Below are 16,445 nucleotides of genomic sequence, written 5' to 3'. Positions count from 1 at the left end.
TCCAAACTGGTTTTGATTTATAAAAATGAATCCTCCTGAGCTGTTATAGCTGGGAAGTAATTGGAGTGTAGAAGTACAATTCCCTTAACTTTTTCTCCTGTAAATATTTTCAGAACAATTTAATACAATTACCTCTACAGCTAACAGCACTTACTACCTTAGATCTACCTCCAAAGCCTATTTTCAATATTGATTTGGACACTCTTCCATCTCCCACTGCGGTGTGCACATTGTTGCTACATTCTACCTGAGTCACTTAGATCTACCACCTGTCTGATAGGTTTCAACTTGCTCTAGAAATATATTTCTACTCTAATTGTAATGCTGTCATTTGTAATGTGGTCACGAGTGTATATGATGTATCCAGAACATACTTGAAAATATATGGTGACTCCTAATGAATTTCTTCCTGGTAAAATATTTTAATAATAATAATAATAATAATAATAATAATAATAATAATAATAATAATAATAATAATAATACAGTGATTTCTAAAGAAAAGTGAATAAAAAAAATATATATTTGAAATTTGTTTGATAAGTTAATATTCTAATATTAGAATAGTAGGCGTAGTAGTATTAACCTTTATTTATATGTTGCCACAACGGGTCCGCAGTGCCTTACAAGGTACATAGAGTGGCCTGTTCTAAGGGCAAAAAATGCGGTTAAATCCCCGAAAATGCAATTTTCAGGGGTTTAACCGCATTTCTCATATGTACCAAGCTCTAGAATGCGATGTAAGTGAACGTGGCTGCATTCTCTAATGCAGAGCCACAGCCACAGAAGCCATGTTTAGAGAAAGTTCTGAAGGAAAGACTGTGCCAGCAATAGGAAATTGTAAGTATCGATGGTGATTGCAATGGTGCGCCAATGGTGGAGCGTTTGATTCCATCAATGGATTTACCCTGTCCACTGGCATTGAAAGTGTGTGTCCCAGGATTGCACAGTCCTTTGCACGCTAGTACACAAGGGGAAGGCTGACACAACATTTGCATATTATCACAGCTGCAAATCCAAAAGAAATCACAGCCGCACATGTACGCATGTATTATTGTTCACCTCTGTATCAAACCCCATGTAATTTTTTTCTGTAAACAATGTTTGGAGTTTAAAAAGTCATAGCAAATTTATACATAGGTCACAGAACAGTACAGCAACGTTAAAGACACAGATACAAGATTCTCCAGTGATTATAGAAGCAACTAGTATTTCACATCTACAGGTAAATATGTCTAAGTTTAAAAGATATCAACAGCATTATACTTACTGTAACCACATTTACACTGATTTGTCATTAAGACCTTTTTTTATTACCATTCTAGTGTGTTGATATTAATTTATTTTAACTATTTGATTGATTAGTTCAAATAGAATAAGGGGTCACTCTGACAGTACTGACACATTTTGACCATTAAGATGTTCATTAAATGGAAATAATTATTTGATCTATTTACATTGGGTTTATTCCCACATTATTTTGCTATGCATATTCAGCAAAAGACACAGTCATAGTGGTTATTTAATCATACCTATAGGATTTGACTTTCAAAAAAAGGTGTATTATACATTTGCTATTTTAAATAGGCATCAGTATATTTTGTTTGGCCCATCATACTGCTAGTATTATTATTATTATTTTTTAATGGTAAATGGGCTCTGGATAAGAGATCTCATACATCGTAAATGTTCTTTGAACATTCTACAATATTCTAAGGAAATGTGGCTTCTGGGGGCATTGTTTTAATTCTGTATATGGATATGTTTTTGAAAAATTCTGTAAATGAATGATTAATTTTAGTTGAGTAGGGTGAGTAATATGGCTGCCCTTGCAATGGGAAATAGAACTTTAAACACATTAAATTCACCTTTGCATTTTGAGATAAAACATTATAATGTTTAGACGTAGATCTCTGCATTGCAAAACATAATAGCTCTTTTCTACATTAGACTTTAAATTGTTACTCAGATGGCACAGTTTTATTTTTACAGTAGACTGACATTAGCAATGGTGAACAATGGGCAGCATTTTCTACAATTTTAGCTGTTTTCCATATGCTGCATTCCACTGAGAAACGTGCACCAGCTTGCTTTAGCTGTCATTTGTTGGAATAGTAAGACATTACAATATGTTTCTGTTATTAGCATTCTTCTCTGAGTCCTGATATTTGTACCAACATCAAAGAGATCTCAATGCAATCTGATGCACAACTCAATGGTCAGAGCATTACATATAGGTAAGCAACTTTTATACGTGCTTAAGCTATTTTTCATGTGACCGATTAAAAACACTCTCACTTTCTTATGTTCCAATGTATTTTTGGTTGTGATGGTTTCCTATAAACCCTTGTTGCTCAGAAAGAAAACCACAGATAGGAAAACAAAACTAGATAGAGTAGTGGGCCTGATTCTGACAGTACCAGCAGTCATGCATGCCACTGGCCTGCCTCCAACACTCAGCAAGCCACTGATTGCTTTCCTTCCCAATTAAAATCCTTAACAGAATCCACCTGGGCTCAGGCTAGAGATGACATAATGCCTCAGTCAGGTGTTACCACTATCCTCACGGTATGAAAACTCAAGTGAGGAATCGCCTATCAACCAGCCACTATAAGAACCTGCCTAGTGCACTCCTCCAGTGCCTGAGTATCTATTGTGTTCTATATAGGTGCTCCGCTCCAGAACTGTACTCTCCATATAGTTTTCTTCCAGTGTTGTTTAAACTCCAGTGTTCGGTTACCTCAACAGCAGCACATGCATACCCGCATTCCCATCTGCAGTGTGTCTAGGCAGAGTTCTCATACCAGCTAAGTGCTTTCAAGGTGGGAACCAACTTCATTGAGCTGCAACCTGGGCCCTCACTGAGTAAAGTCTATATCCTCTTGCAGGGATTCCTGGTGAAGTCTGATGAGGGTCTTAGACTCTGTGCCAGGGTATTTGGTTGTGTCTATTTCACCTGTTTGCATTCATTATCTGTGTGTGTGTTCTCTGATACACTTGCTGTCTGTTTTGAGCTCCAGGGTGAATGCAAAATACTTCTTGTTTCTCATTGCGCTCTATGCACTGTTCCCAAAGTGCCAACCCATCTATGCGTCTCATTGAATGTTACGCGCTGTTCTCACAGTGCCAACACATCCGTGCTGTCAGGAATCGGGTTTGCCCTCAGGGTCATGCTGCTCTGCCTCGGCGGGGGCCCAGCCTGGAGGTTCCCAGAGTGTGCTGTCAGCGAGTTCCCAGCTTGGTGGTGGTCCCAGGAGCATGGAGCTCAGGCGGCATTCCCCTGGCTCCGAACACTGGACATGGCCATGGTGGCTCCTGCCCAGCTAGGTGTGTTGCTCACGGGTTCTCAGTGTTGTGGTGGTCTCAGGGGGCTCAGTGCTCCAGCGGCTTTCCCACCAGTCCCGGACACTGGGCACTGCCAGGGCTGCCATCAGAAATCATGGGGCCTGTTACTGACAAAATAGTCAGGGCCCCCCTGGGGGATAGCACAGAGGTGGGAGGAGCTATGTATAATGTGGGTGGAGTTACACTGGGGGGTATGTCAATTGGTGAGTAAACCAGTTTAAAAATTCTCAAAGTTTGAGGTTGGGAAGGAAGGATGGACATGGGGACACAGGGCTGGGAAGCCTGGACTGGGAGGGCACAGAGAAGGCTGGACTGGGGGTGCACAGGGCAGGGAAGGCTGGACCTTAATTGGGGGGAGACAGGGCATGGAAAGCTGGCTGGACTAGAGGGGCGCAGGGCAGGGAAAGCTTGGTGTACTAGGGGGAGGCACAGGGCAGGGAAGGCTGGCTGGACTAGGGGGGAACTGGAGGGAAGGCTAGGTGTAGTAGGGGTGAGGCACAGGGCAGGGAAGGCTGGACTGGGAAGGGGAAGGGCAGAGAAGACTGGCTGGATTAGGGGGGCACAGGGCAGGGAAGGATGGCTGGTTTAGGGTGAGCACAGGGCAGGGAAGGCTGGCTTGATTAGGGGGAGCACAGGGCAAGGAATGCTGGCTTGATTAGGGGGAGCACAGGGCAGGAAAGACTGGCAGGACTACGATGGTGGGGGCACAGGGCAGAGAAGGCTAACTGGAGTAGGGGGTTATGGTAGGGAAGGCTGGCTGCACTAGGTGGAGGGGCATAGGGCAGGGACTCCGATTCCTACCTGGTTTCTTCAGCGGGCCCGGGACACAGCAGTGCAGATATATAACGGCAGCCAGGGAGAAACAGCGCTGCCGGCGGTATTTCAAATATGGCGTTGGCCTCGAGCCAATCACAGCTCGCGTACCAGCAGCCAATCAGGAGCGACCACTTCTGATTGGCTGCCGGTCCGTGAGCTGTAAATGCCCGCGGATGGTGCCATATTTCAAATACCATCGGCGGCACTGTTTCTCCCCGGCTGCCAAAGCCCGATTCTTATCTTCTGGTCTGCTGTCACCGGGCCCCCGCTCTCTCCTGGCCTGGGACTCCAGGCCCGGCAGACCCCCGCATGATGGTGGCCCTGGGCTCTGCCATATTGGTCCTGGTCAGCTGACCACTAAGTCTCCAGTGATAACAGGCTGGTGTCCACCTGACCACATCAGCCACTCCCTGTGCATCACAGGGTATATATTCCTGGTCCTGACAGCACTCGGCAGTGTGAGCTTCGTCGCTGATACTTGTCCTTGGCTCCATCTCCTATGCTAACGGTCTTAGACATTCTGACAAATCCAACTCCGACTCCAGTGTGTGAATTCCAAGTCCGTTCCCACTTTGCTCCAGTCTATGTTCCAAGTTTAACTCCATTTCAACTCCAGTGAGTGTTCCAAGTTCCATCCCACTCTAGCTCCAGTCTATGTTCCAAGTTTAAACTCCAATCTGGCTCCAATGTAAACTCCAAGTCCGTTCCTACTCTGGTTCCAGTCTATGTTCCAAGTCCGTCTCCATTCAGGTCCCATTGCTAACTTCAAGTCCGGTTCCACTCCAGCTCCATTGTGTGTTCCAAGTACAGTCGCAGGTTTGTCCATGGATCCTATAGTACTGACTGCATTTGTATTCTTATACTGTCCTACTGTCACGATTCTAGGAAAACTGGACTCCTGTGTTGGAGCAGTCTTAACAGACTGGGATACCGGCAGCACGAAAAGATGAGGTCTGAGATAAGTCTTCCTCATAGGATGACATAGAGCCAGGAAAGCAGGTCACAGGAACAATAGATGAGGGTGGACTGTGTTGAAGCAGGAACTGGATACAGGATAAAGTATGGAACTTTATTAGGTTAGATAAGAGCAGAAAACTTAGGCTCAGATATTGAAACTTGAACTCAGAGGTGAACAGCAGGAGTTCGTAGTCAGAAGTACTGAGGAATATACTGTACTGTAGACACTGAAGTCTATGTGTAGAAATGCTGGGTGAGCCCTGGAAGCAGATGTAGAATCCTTACTGAGAAGACACAGTAGATAAATAGCAAAAGTTCCTCAAACAACAAATACAGAGTTATGCTCAGTTGAAAGATGGCTTGGAAGCTTGCTTAGTAGAACTGAACTGGGTTCAGACAAATGACAGCAAAGGTTCACTTAGGTCAGGAACAAACGTAGATCCAACAGGAGCCAAAAGGAAACCTTAGGAGACGTTGCACAGACACTGACAGAATGTCCAGGAAAGGTTTATATACCCAGTACCTGCTGTTGATTGGTCAATACTCCCAAGGACTGAATAGGATTGGTAGATGCAGTACCAGGTGATCAATCCAAGATGGCTGCACCGATGGCCCGGAGAACCCAGCATGGATATCGTGGAGCAGCTTCATGCAGGTAAGTGGTAAAGAAACTAATGCTGGTAACGGAGCTGAGCACTAACCTCCTTGGCAGCGCTAGAATGAACCATGCGGCAGACTCCACTTACAGGTGCGGGGAGAGCAGGCAAGCAGGACCGTGAGCCGGAACCTGATTGGGAGAATGCGTGGCTCTCTGGGGTCTCTGCTGCAATCCGGCAGCCCGGATCCTGACACCTGCCGCATACCATATTATTTATTACATCTATGAGTAAGAGTTACATGTGACCATTTTTACTCAAAGCCTCCCAAACCATCAGCGAGCTTGTATCCAGCTCTCCCCAGACTTAATGAACTTGGAAAAGAACCTGGGTACTAACTTACTGCAGACTTTAGCCTTGCGGCTAAAGAGTCAGGAGTCAGCTCAGCAGCATGTCATGCATTATTTACAGGAACTGTCCTCTCGGTTGGATATCATTCAGACCACTCTGGAAACGACAGCACCTGTATTCCACACTCCATCATTAGTACCAGCATCTACTCCTTCACCAAACCAGAGTCCCCAGTCCTGACACGTGCCTTTCATTGCATGCTATGCACTGTTCCCACAGTTTCAGCACATACATGTATCTTGTTACATGCTACTTGCTATCCAAACAGTGCCAACACTTCCATATACCTTATTGCATGCATCGTGCTGTACAAACAGTGCCAACACATCTGTGTACTGTACCTTGTTGCATGCTAATCAATGCTCAACCAGTACCAACACTTCCGTGTACCTTACTGGGTGGCTACCTTGAGGACTCATGCAATAGATCCTCTTTTATGAGTTGTGGCTGTGTAGCCAGACTTACATGCAATAATAAGCCATGTGTATGCCGTTGGGATAGCTGTGTCTGATGGATCTTTTACATCCAACGTGAATGCGGATACTTGCATTAGCATAAGGTAGTAAATCTGGGTGCCGTGGCCATCCGTCCACTTTGCGTGCAGCGTGTTCATTCATAAAATAGCACTGGTCAGTAAATGCCGGTAGCCCCAAAGTCACATGGATTATCTCACAGCAACTGCTTGAACAAATTGTGCTATTTACTATTACTCTGATATACAGTGATGTGGAATGTTATGAATTTGTAAATAAAACATAATAATACAACAATATTATTTGTGGCCACATATACAAAAGTGCCAGAGTGCCACCAACAAACTCTCATGTTACTGGGGAAACAGGATATATCAGCAGTTTATGGCACATTTTCTTCTATGTCTTCTATCTACAATGAGTCTACAGAGCAGTTTATCGGACTGTGTCGAACAGTCTCATTTATTTAGCTCATCAAATTGGTGAGCAAGAGATCTGTCACATCTTCCCATATGGGACACAATTTCCCAGACTAAGCTTTAAATTACTCTTACAGTGCCGGAGAAAACCTTGTTCTTATAGTATCCCCCTAAAGAGTCAAATTTGGAGACCCCTATTCTCCTTTCCCTGCAGGTTTGGGTATTCCTTTGGCGCCATCCATAAGTACCGATTTGAAAAATATTTGGGTGACAGACTAGACTCCTCATCGGTAGCATGGCTGTTGGCACAGAATGAAAGGGACAATTATCTTCTCAACAAGTCCAAGCATAAACTTTTATTTGGAAGGGGACAATTTGTTCCCACTCACAGGAACAATCCAATCAATTGTTAGTGTTTGCTGCCCAAAAGGAAGATGATTCCAAAACCTCAACCAAAAAAATTTGTAGACAAAACGTTTTTAAGGCGCAGGTCCTAACAATTGAAGAGTCTTAATTGTGTCTTTGACTTGAATTTGTTAGGAATTTTACATATATTAACACAGAAAGGGAGGTCATCATATCACATACAGCTCATCAGGAAAGAGTACCCATAAACTGTCAGCAAAGTTGCACGCAGCTCATGCCATGGGTTACATAATTGGAGGGAGCACATATTTACATAAATCAGTGTATACAGCCTTATATACTGCATGGTCAAAGTCCACCTCATGAGACTCTGTGATAGTCTCTGATGATGACCCCACAGCCGCTGCACATGAATTCAGCTTAATATGTAATGAGTGCGTGCCATAATCCACACTCTGCATGGTAAGTGCAGCTAAGCAATGCTTAAAACAGCCACAAATGAATAGTTCTTCAAGGGAGTACCATCATCATACACTACCTGTGTAAATCTACCTCCCATGCAACTCCAAACATTAGGTCACTGGACATGTAAACAGATTACCATGGGAAGTGTCCCAACAGCCCCTTCTACTCAGTTTTGGAGCTGTGAATATTATTAAAAACTGACTGCTCCTTACCTGAAGTGGTCATGTCTTTTTCTGCTACCAGCTCATCCAATGCAAAATGCCCAAAATAAAACAACCCTGATCAAAACCATCTGAGAGCCTTCCAAAGCCTCCGCTCGCACAATAACAATTAGCTATTGCAGCAAACCTTCATCTATAGCCTTGCATTTATCCACCGCTTTAGGACTCTCTCACCCAACCTTGCAATGTCTTAGAAATTAGGAAATCCTTAGTCAGGTCCCCGAGGGCATAAAACTTGGCAAAGTAAGAAATGCCAACCATCCCTGAGGCCACGCAAACCTTTAAATGGTAAGAAATGCCAGTCTGACTTGAGGCCATGGAAGCCTTAGAACACCCTTGCGATAAGATGCCAAAATGTAAGCCAGCATAAATTCTGTCTTAGAATACATCAATATGAAGCACTGGCAATTTCCTGGTGGTCCCGTTTTGAGCAATTTTTCCCAATTTTCCAGAAAAAAAAACAATAAGTGGAAACACTGGGAACAAGTAAAGTCCAGAGATCACCTGTTAAGCTAAGCATTTTGAATAGTTTACACTATGATCCTCTGAACTTACCTGGGGACTTCTCAGTGCCACGCCCACTGAGTAAATGTAAATCCCTGGAAAAGGGGCTCAGGGAAAGGGATGTTCATGCACCCCAAACGCCATCACCTTATTCCTGATTGGGGAAAATCCAGGGCCGACTTGAAATTTAAACAAACCATTGATCAATAATTTGACAAAGGGAAACCTTCAGCAAAGCCTGCTATCAAAATGATGACTACTACAACCGCAGATGACCAGACCATGGCAAAGTGGAAGGGCCACAGATGCAGGCTCAGAGGGAACAAAAGAGATGGGAGGATCCAAGGAAGCGGCTGCTGCCATGTGGAGTGGAGTACAGCAGGACCCACATTGTGATGGGGAGGGGAGAGGTGGAAAGCTGCCCAACAGGCACAGGCAATTGGATATTTGGGGTATGGAAATCAGGCAACCTACGCAACCTGTAGGAGCATTGTGTTTGTGTGTGTGTGTGGAGAGAGGGTTGACAGAAACCTGTGGAAGGGCAGAGGAAGCATCTCAAATGCGGGCAATGTGTTATTTTGGGGAGGAGCACAGCTGGGCCCAGCAATGAAGGAAAAAAGCCAAGGGAGATGACAACCGCAGTGGTCACACCCCAACCTGCAGTAGGGGGAAAATCCGCATCCCAGACAGTCACATACCAGACTCAGGCTGGGGGAGCCAGCAGGAGGAGTGAAGGGATACTGACCAGGCTGTTGGTGAAGGCCCATCACACAGATGCATAGAGAGCGGAGCTTAGCAGAACAGTGTGAATGGGAATTGGCAGGGAGGTGACAAGGGAAGCGAGACATAAGAAAATGAGATAAAGGGGAAAAAATAAATAGGATAAAACAAACAGATAAAAGAAAATGGGAAAAAGACACTAAAGACAGAAAATCTTGGAATATGTGTGTCCTATTGGCGGTGGTATGGCAAAGTAGTTGTACACACCAGCATATGCCCTGAGTCAATGAACTGCCCAGCAGCTAACCAGTGGGATGATTTTTTTCTACAAGCTACTACATGTGCCCATACCCCCCCGGCGCACACACATACATACAACTAGCAATGTTCCAATTTATAATATTACAACATGGGCGATAACACACCTCAGGCTGCTGTGGCTATCATTTTATAATTTTGATAGTGGTGAGTTTTTCTTAAATGAAAATATATAAAAAAAAGGTAATTGATATATAACCAAGTCACAAAAAACAAAAAAATTGCAAGTAATTTATTAACTTTACTTTGCACTAGAGCCAGATTCTACTCCATGGTGCCCTAGGAAAGAAAATGTTTTGGGGCCCCCTACTGCAATCCTTTGATACCATTCTATTTATCATATACACATCTGATACATGCATATAACTATACACAGTTCACACTGATATCAAACACCTGCTTCACACTGGTCACTATACACAGGTTGAAAGTGTTCGCTCTTAGCATCCAGGCAAGCTTGAACGCGTCGCTCCATGTTATGGAAAGTTTTAACCAACATATTGGGAGGCACAGTCTTAATTTCCCTCTGAATGTTTTCTCTCAGTATCATGAGAGTCCGTGGCTTGTTGTGGTACACTTTCCCTTTTAACATGCCCCATAGGAAGAAATCCAGTGGTGTACGGTTAGGCAACCTTTGTGGCCAAAGTCCTTTGGAAATCACACGATCATCAAAGACTGAAGCAATTTCAGCCATCCTGGCATTGGAGATGTGGCACTTGGCACCATCCTGCTGAAAGTAACCAGTACTGATTTCCTTGTCATCTAACGGATTCACAAACTCATTGACTATTTCCATGTAGACTGTGGTATTCACTGTTGTGTGGAAGAATATGGGGCCGATAATGCGGCACCGCGACAAAGCACACCACACCCCAAGTTTTCCAGTATGAAGAGGTTTCTCATGTAGTTCGTGAGGATTTTCACTTGCCCAGATTATTATATGATTATTATTAGTATTATGAGAATTGACGTGACCACTCCGATGGAACCACATTTCATCGGTGAACCACGTGTAATCCAGTATTTGAGGATTTCTATTGACAAATGTCTGGAACCAATTACAGTAGGCGACTGTCTTTTGTTGGTCAAGAACCTTCAATCCTTGATCAACAGTAACACGATATGGACGCAAGTCAGCTTTTTTTTGCAGCTCTTTGGCCTGTGCTTGTGGAAACTCCCATCTCCTGCAACAGTCTATGCAAGGACTTCTGCGGGGAAGCCAGTAGTCTGTTTTTCACTTCCTAAACCACGCAAAATGCCAGAAACAACTTCTGGCATTTTGTGTGGTTTCTCCATGGACATCCAATAATGTTCCAGTGGTTTTCATTTTATTCACCAGATACTGAATGGTGAATTTTGCAGGTGGTTTCTGTCCTTCAACTGCTCAATAAATTGTCTTTGGCATGCCTTTATTGACTCAGTTTTCCAGTATGCCTGGACAATAAATACGCTTTGTTTAGCGTACTCATTGTCCAGATGTAACATGTAACACACAGACACGATGAATGTGGACGCCATGGTACACAACACCACTATCAGAAGCAGGAATACCTACTGACTAGTAGTGGAGGCTCCAGAGGTGGGGATGCAGAGCAGTCCAAAATTCAAATAGGGGAACCACACCAACTGCCATCCTCACTGGCATTCTCACTGGCAGTTGATGTGGCTCCCCTATTTGAATTTTGGACTGTGCTGCTGACTATGGTAGTGAACAGCTGTCCTTTACTTTGTGCATTTGTGAACACCTGGCCTGGATGCTTATGGCGAACACTTTCAACAGTAGCTATGACTTCTTCATATTTCTCATACACTAAGGTCTGGGTCAAATTTCACAAAATTATGTCAATTACTGTAAAAGTTTTAAGAAAAACTTTGGGGCCAATAGTGAGTGAAACACCCTGTAGCTCACCACTGCATAGGCGTCCTAGACAGCTCTGTCATTCTCTCAACCTATGCTGCTGAACAGGAGGAGTCAGATGAGAATGTGCTGAGCCCTGATTGGAGGAGCTTATGATTGGTTGAGTGCAAGAAGCTCCACCCCGAATACAGTGCAATTTTGAGCAGAGCTGTCAGACTTAGGCATGCAGACTGCCAGTACCCCAGAAGTTCTGGCCCTGGCAAAACTCTGTTAACCGAGTCCCTGTACTCCATCCCTGAAATACATGCCCCTTTTTCTTAATAAGAACAAATATATAATTTGTCAATTGGGCAGCTGGAGGAACCCCTAGGGGCTCTAAGCAGTCGCCTAGGTTACCTTGTGGTTAATAGGGCCTTGCTTTGCACCTTGTCATAGTTTCAGGAGTTTCTCCCATTTATAAAAGATATATAAAGATAAATGTTAGATTATTGCTGATAGATATATAATACACATGTAGATATGGTGATCTATGTGTAGTCTTCTATATGTAGTATATGCTTTGTCCTGAAAGACTAAATAAATATGATGGATGTAGAACCATTTGTTTAATATCATATCTATGAGGACCCATTAGTGCCTTGTTTCTATTTTCTGTACATTTCTTTAAAAAAAAAACCTCTTTAGGACAAAATCCTCTATCTATTTCTTTTGTCCCTTTTTGGAGTTTGATTTATAAATGTCTTGTCTTTTTGGCTTTCACAATATACCTTTGTAATTACATAAAATAGCTGAAATAAAAGAAACACATTCAAAACTCTGTTGTTTGTTTATGTCTGCTAAATAAAATGGCTCCATATGGCAGAATCTGAAAGCTGCTGAAAAGTAATATTACATCTAGAATTAATGGAAAGAACATTGAATGTTTCCACTTTTTGCTTTCATAATCTGTTGTTATCTGGAATGATGCAAGTTATCTACAAATGCTGTTTTTCAGTTCAGACCAGCTGGCCAGAAGAGACTATTCTGTGATCTCCATGGACTCTGCTCCACATGTACAGAAACCATATTGCTGTGGGCAAAGTAAGGCAATACATATTAGAATTTGTTTGAGAATCTCTAACTTTGTTTTTTCTTATCATAATATGTAAACTACAGAATGTCCAAAGACTCCCAAAATCCAGGTTGTTCCCCCGAACTCCTGGGACAGTAGACCAGCCTCCGCATCCACACTTTCAAACATTGCAGCTTTATTGAGTGGGATGGGGCCACTATTAAGATAATTGCATCACCATGTTCCACCTAAACATCCCACATGTATCCTATTTTCAGTTAGATCTTTTGATTCCTCTTGATGCTATTATTTTACATTTTTTAAACATTTACATAATACATCAAGTATCACTAAATTGTTTATGAAATTTTAAGTAAAAATATTTTGAAGGGTCAGCAGCTCTCCTCTTGGGCAGTCTGACTACACTCAGCAAAGTACCTGCGGCTGTCAGCAAAATATAACCCGCTAACATTTTAGGACATTCAGCATTAAGAGGATGTAACATACTGTTATAAAGAATCTTTTTTTAGCACTTCTCTGTCTATTCTGCTACCAGACTCACAATACTCACCTTATCCCACGGGCTGCATACATAGCCCTGCTATGGCAATTATTCTCTTAGTTGCCTGAAAATCACTCATGAAGACTTTTACATGAAAATGATGGACCTACAAAGTATTGACATCACTAAATTCTTGTTGATCTATTTGCTGTCAGTGTCCATTCATTTTTGTCTATATAGTGTAGAAACCCCTTGAGGTAGATGGAGGCTGGGAGATACACAATGGGGTTTGGGGGGGGGGCGGGGGTTGAAAGAGAGGCAGGGAAAGCTAGTGAGAAAGGGGGAGGAGAGAGACATGGAGTCCCTGAAAGACAAGAGAAAGAGAGGAGGGAAGAGAAGAAGAGGATGCGTGTATGTGTGGAATCTGTATTATTTACCACCGGCCATGGAGGTTCTAGTCCTGACAGCGGCAGCCTGGCAGAGGTGAAAATCCTGGTCGTCCTTTTTGGTAAGCATCACTAACCTAATTCCCCCCCCTAACCCTCCCTTAGGGGTGCCTAACCCTAACCCCCCCTCTAAGTGCCTAAACCTAACCGCCCCTTCCCCGCAGCCTAATCCTAAATCTCCTGGGGGGTGCCTAACCCTAACCTCCCTGGGGGTGCCTAACCCTAACCCCCTTCCCCAGCCTAACCTTAACCCTCCCGGGGGGGTGTCTAACCCTAAGTCCCCTCCGGGAGCCCCTAACCTAACCCTTCCCCCCCACGGCTGTCCGCGCCCGGTACCCGGCTTACCTTCGATTGGTATGCCGGGTGTCGGGCTCCCGGCTTAGGTCTAATGACAGGCGTCGGGATCTTGCCGGTATTAGACAGTCGAGAAGCCGGCGGTCGGGATTTCGTTCGTCGGCTTCCTGACTGCTTCCCGTATGTGTGTGTGTGGGGGATTATAAAACCCGGAGTTTACGATCATGTTTATGCCCGAAATGAAAAAGGGCAATAATTTTACTAGCAAAACATGGTTAATAAAAGCATTACACTTTTATATTTTGAGCATAAACATGATCGGAAACTCCGGGTTTTAGAACCAGACTCCTTCATTTTGCTAAAGCTTCTATTTTGCTAAAAACCAATAGAAAAAAATAAACACAATCTATACTAATATTATAAGAACGTTGTGTTTGTCTGTTACTTCAAAGTTGGCACAAAACCTACTGAACCAATTTTGATGTAAACTGCATCATTTTGTAGTGGCACTCCTAGAAATAACCTGCACTTTGTTTTCTTCTCGATCCATCAAGTTTAAGCAGACCAATAACCAAAAAATAATAATGCAAGAGATAAAGTGTGGCACCATGCGCGCAGCTGGTAAGGGGTGGGGGAAGAGGTGCTTTGGGCCTGTGTTCACTTGAATAGGATACATAGCAATCTGTGTACAGGGCACACAGTGACATTGGTGTGAGCGGTGGGTGAAGGCGCTGCTGCCACCAGTCTGTATACCGGTGCTGGTCACGTGGGCCACTTCCGTGACAGGGCCCCTATGCAAAGCACTACAACTAGAACAGCTCAAATAAAAAAAATGTTGGCAGAAGTGATTTAATTGTGGGCGAAGCCATGGGCAACAGCTAGTAAGATATACATTTGCCACAGTCTAGTAACCGTGTAAAAAGTGAGCCTTATAAACCTGTGCCCAAAATATATATGAGCATTTTATATATATATATATATATATATATATATATATATATATATATATATATATATATATATACATACGTTGAATCTTAAAAATTGTTCACCTGTCTGACATTTCAGATCACCTTTCCCAGTGTTTTGCAGACAGGCATTTGGCTGAAAGTTTATTTCATGTTGAGGAAAAACAAATTACAGAAAGAATAAAGAAAGATAACAGGTAATACCTTGTAAAGCTACCATCAGAACCAGTGTATTACAGTATGAAGAAGGGGCACAGTGGTGTTCCATGTATAATTGTTGCTTGATGTCTCATAGTTACCCCACAAAAAGAAATGTGCAACTGAAATATATGCCTACTTAAACTAAGACAATTTCCCAGTTATATAAACATTATCTATGCTATACCATGAGCACTGTTGCAAGGTTTCTAGATGTGCTTGGTACAGCTATCTGATATATAGAGATTCCATATTTGTTGTATGTTGAATGCTTATATTGAAGTCATCCTCAACAACCAAAAGTTTCTAAAAAACTGTGCACCATGAAGTGCTAAGAATCCCACATCCTGCATCGAGATTATAATAGAAGTAATATATATTTATAATATATATTTATGTCTCTACCAGTTGATTCAGTTAATTGATTCTGTTATGAGTTTTCTTAAAAGTGAACCCCTGGGATCCCATATTAGGTCAACCACCACCCAAATTTAAAGCTATCTCTCTGCATTACAATTTCTTACATGACACAATGATTATTGGGGGATTAGGACAGGGCTGCCCCAATGGTTACATACTTTTCAGAAGTTTCCAATGGATAATCTACTTACTGCCCTGGAGAAATCATGCCGTCTCATACTGTACCTGCCAATTCTTATAGGGAACTTTTTTTAAATACATTTCACAGAACATACATTAGTCCTCACTGAGGTTTTTTGATGGGTTCATTGACTTCTCATAGATGCCGCCGCTGTCAGGAAGAAAATGCAGATTTGTTCCATTGTCTATGGGCATGTCCCCTGTTAAGGCCTTTTTGGCTTCGTATCAGAAGTTTCGCCCTGGATCACTTGGTTAACTCTCTACCCTTTATCGCAGCCTGGGCCATATTGGGAATATTACCAGAGGACCAGGGGGTGTCTAGCTAAGGCTGCTGATTACTTTTGGCACGCAAAAAAAAAAATGTACTCCAGGTTTATATCCAGCCAGGTACACCCCCTTTTTCTTTGTTTAAAGAACAATGATTCTACCTGTTTAGAATGGACTGGTTGGAGGCATCCTTGGATAAGAAATTTAGAGTTGAGAATTTTTTTGAGATATGGGAAGACTATATCACTAGTCTTCCCTCGAGAATACAGCAATTATTTCATCAATGTTTTTCTTCCACTTTGTGGTTTGAACTAAGAATTGTTGATAATGATCCCCCGATACCGGTAAGGGGGGGTCCCTAGTCTGCACAATGACAGAGTTAATTAAAAAAATAAAAGGCGAACCCCTTTGGAACTTATTTGGATACTGGGCCTAATTCAGAAGTGCACGTTAGTGCACTGCTAAACGCAGATTCCCGATGATTAGGAATCTGCGCAGGCGCCAGACCCATTCTGTGCATGTGCTGAACGGGTCTGCAAGCCAGCATGTAAACCGTTTAGGGGCGGGGAGGGAGCGGTGATGGCCTCCGTTTCCTGAAACGGAGGCGTGTTGCCACGGTTGAGTGGGTGGGAAGAGGCCAGGATCTCCGT

General features: G+C 43.1%; 1 protein-coding gene across 1 annotated transcript in view; it reads left to right on the top strand.

Annotated features, from left to right (window-relative positions):
* AKNAD1 (AKNA domain containing 1) overlaps positions 1 to 16,445 on the top strand; it is a 135,679-nt gene that overhangs the window by 51,577 nt on the left and 67,657 nt on the right. The window contains 4 exon segments of the mRNA XM_088459806.1: positions 1,141 to 1,225; positions 2,146 to 2,237; positions 12,464 to 12,549; positions 14,831 to 14,927. Of these exon segments, the coding sequence (XP_088315932.1) occupies positions 1,141 to 1,225; positions 2,146 to 2,237; positions 12,464 to 12,549; positions 14,831 to 14,927 (360 nt within the window).

This window comes from Taudactylus pleione, unplaced genomic scaffold (genome assembly GCF_031769625.1).
Source record: "Taudactylus pleione unplaced genomic scaffold, aTauple2 ptg000936l, whole genome shotgun sequence".
NCBI classification, from domain to species: domain Eukaryota; kingdom Metazoa; phylum Chordata; class Amphibia; order Anura; family Myobatrachidae; genus Taudactylus; species Taudactylus pleione.
This window is presented reverse-complemented; position numbering and strand designations above follow the sequence as displayed.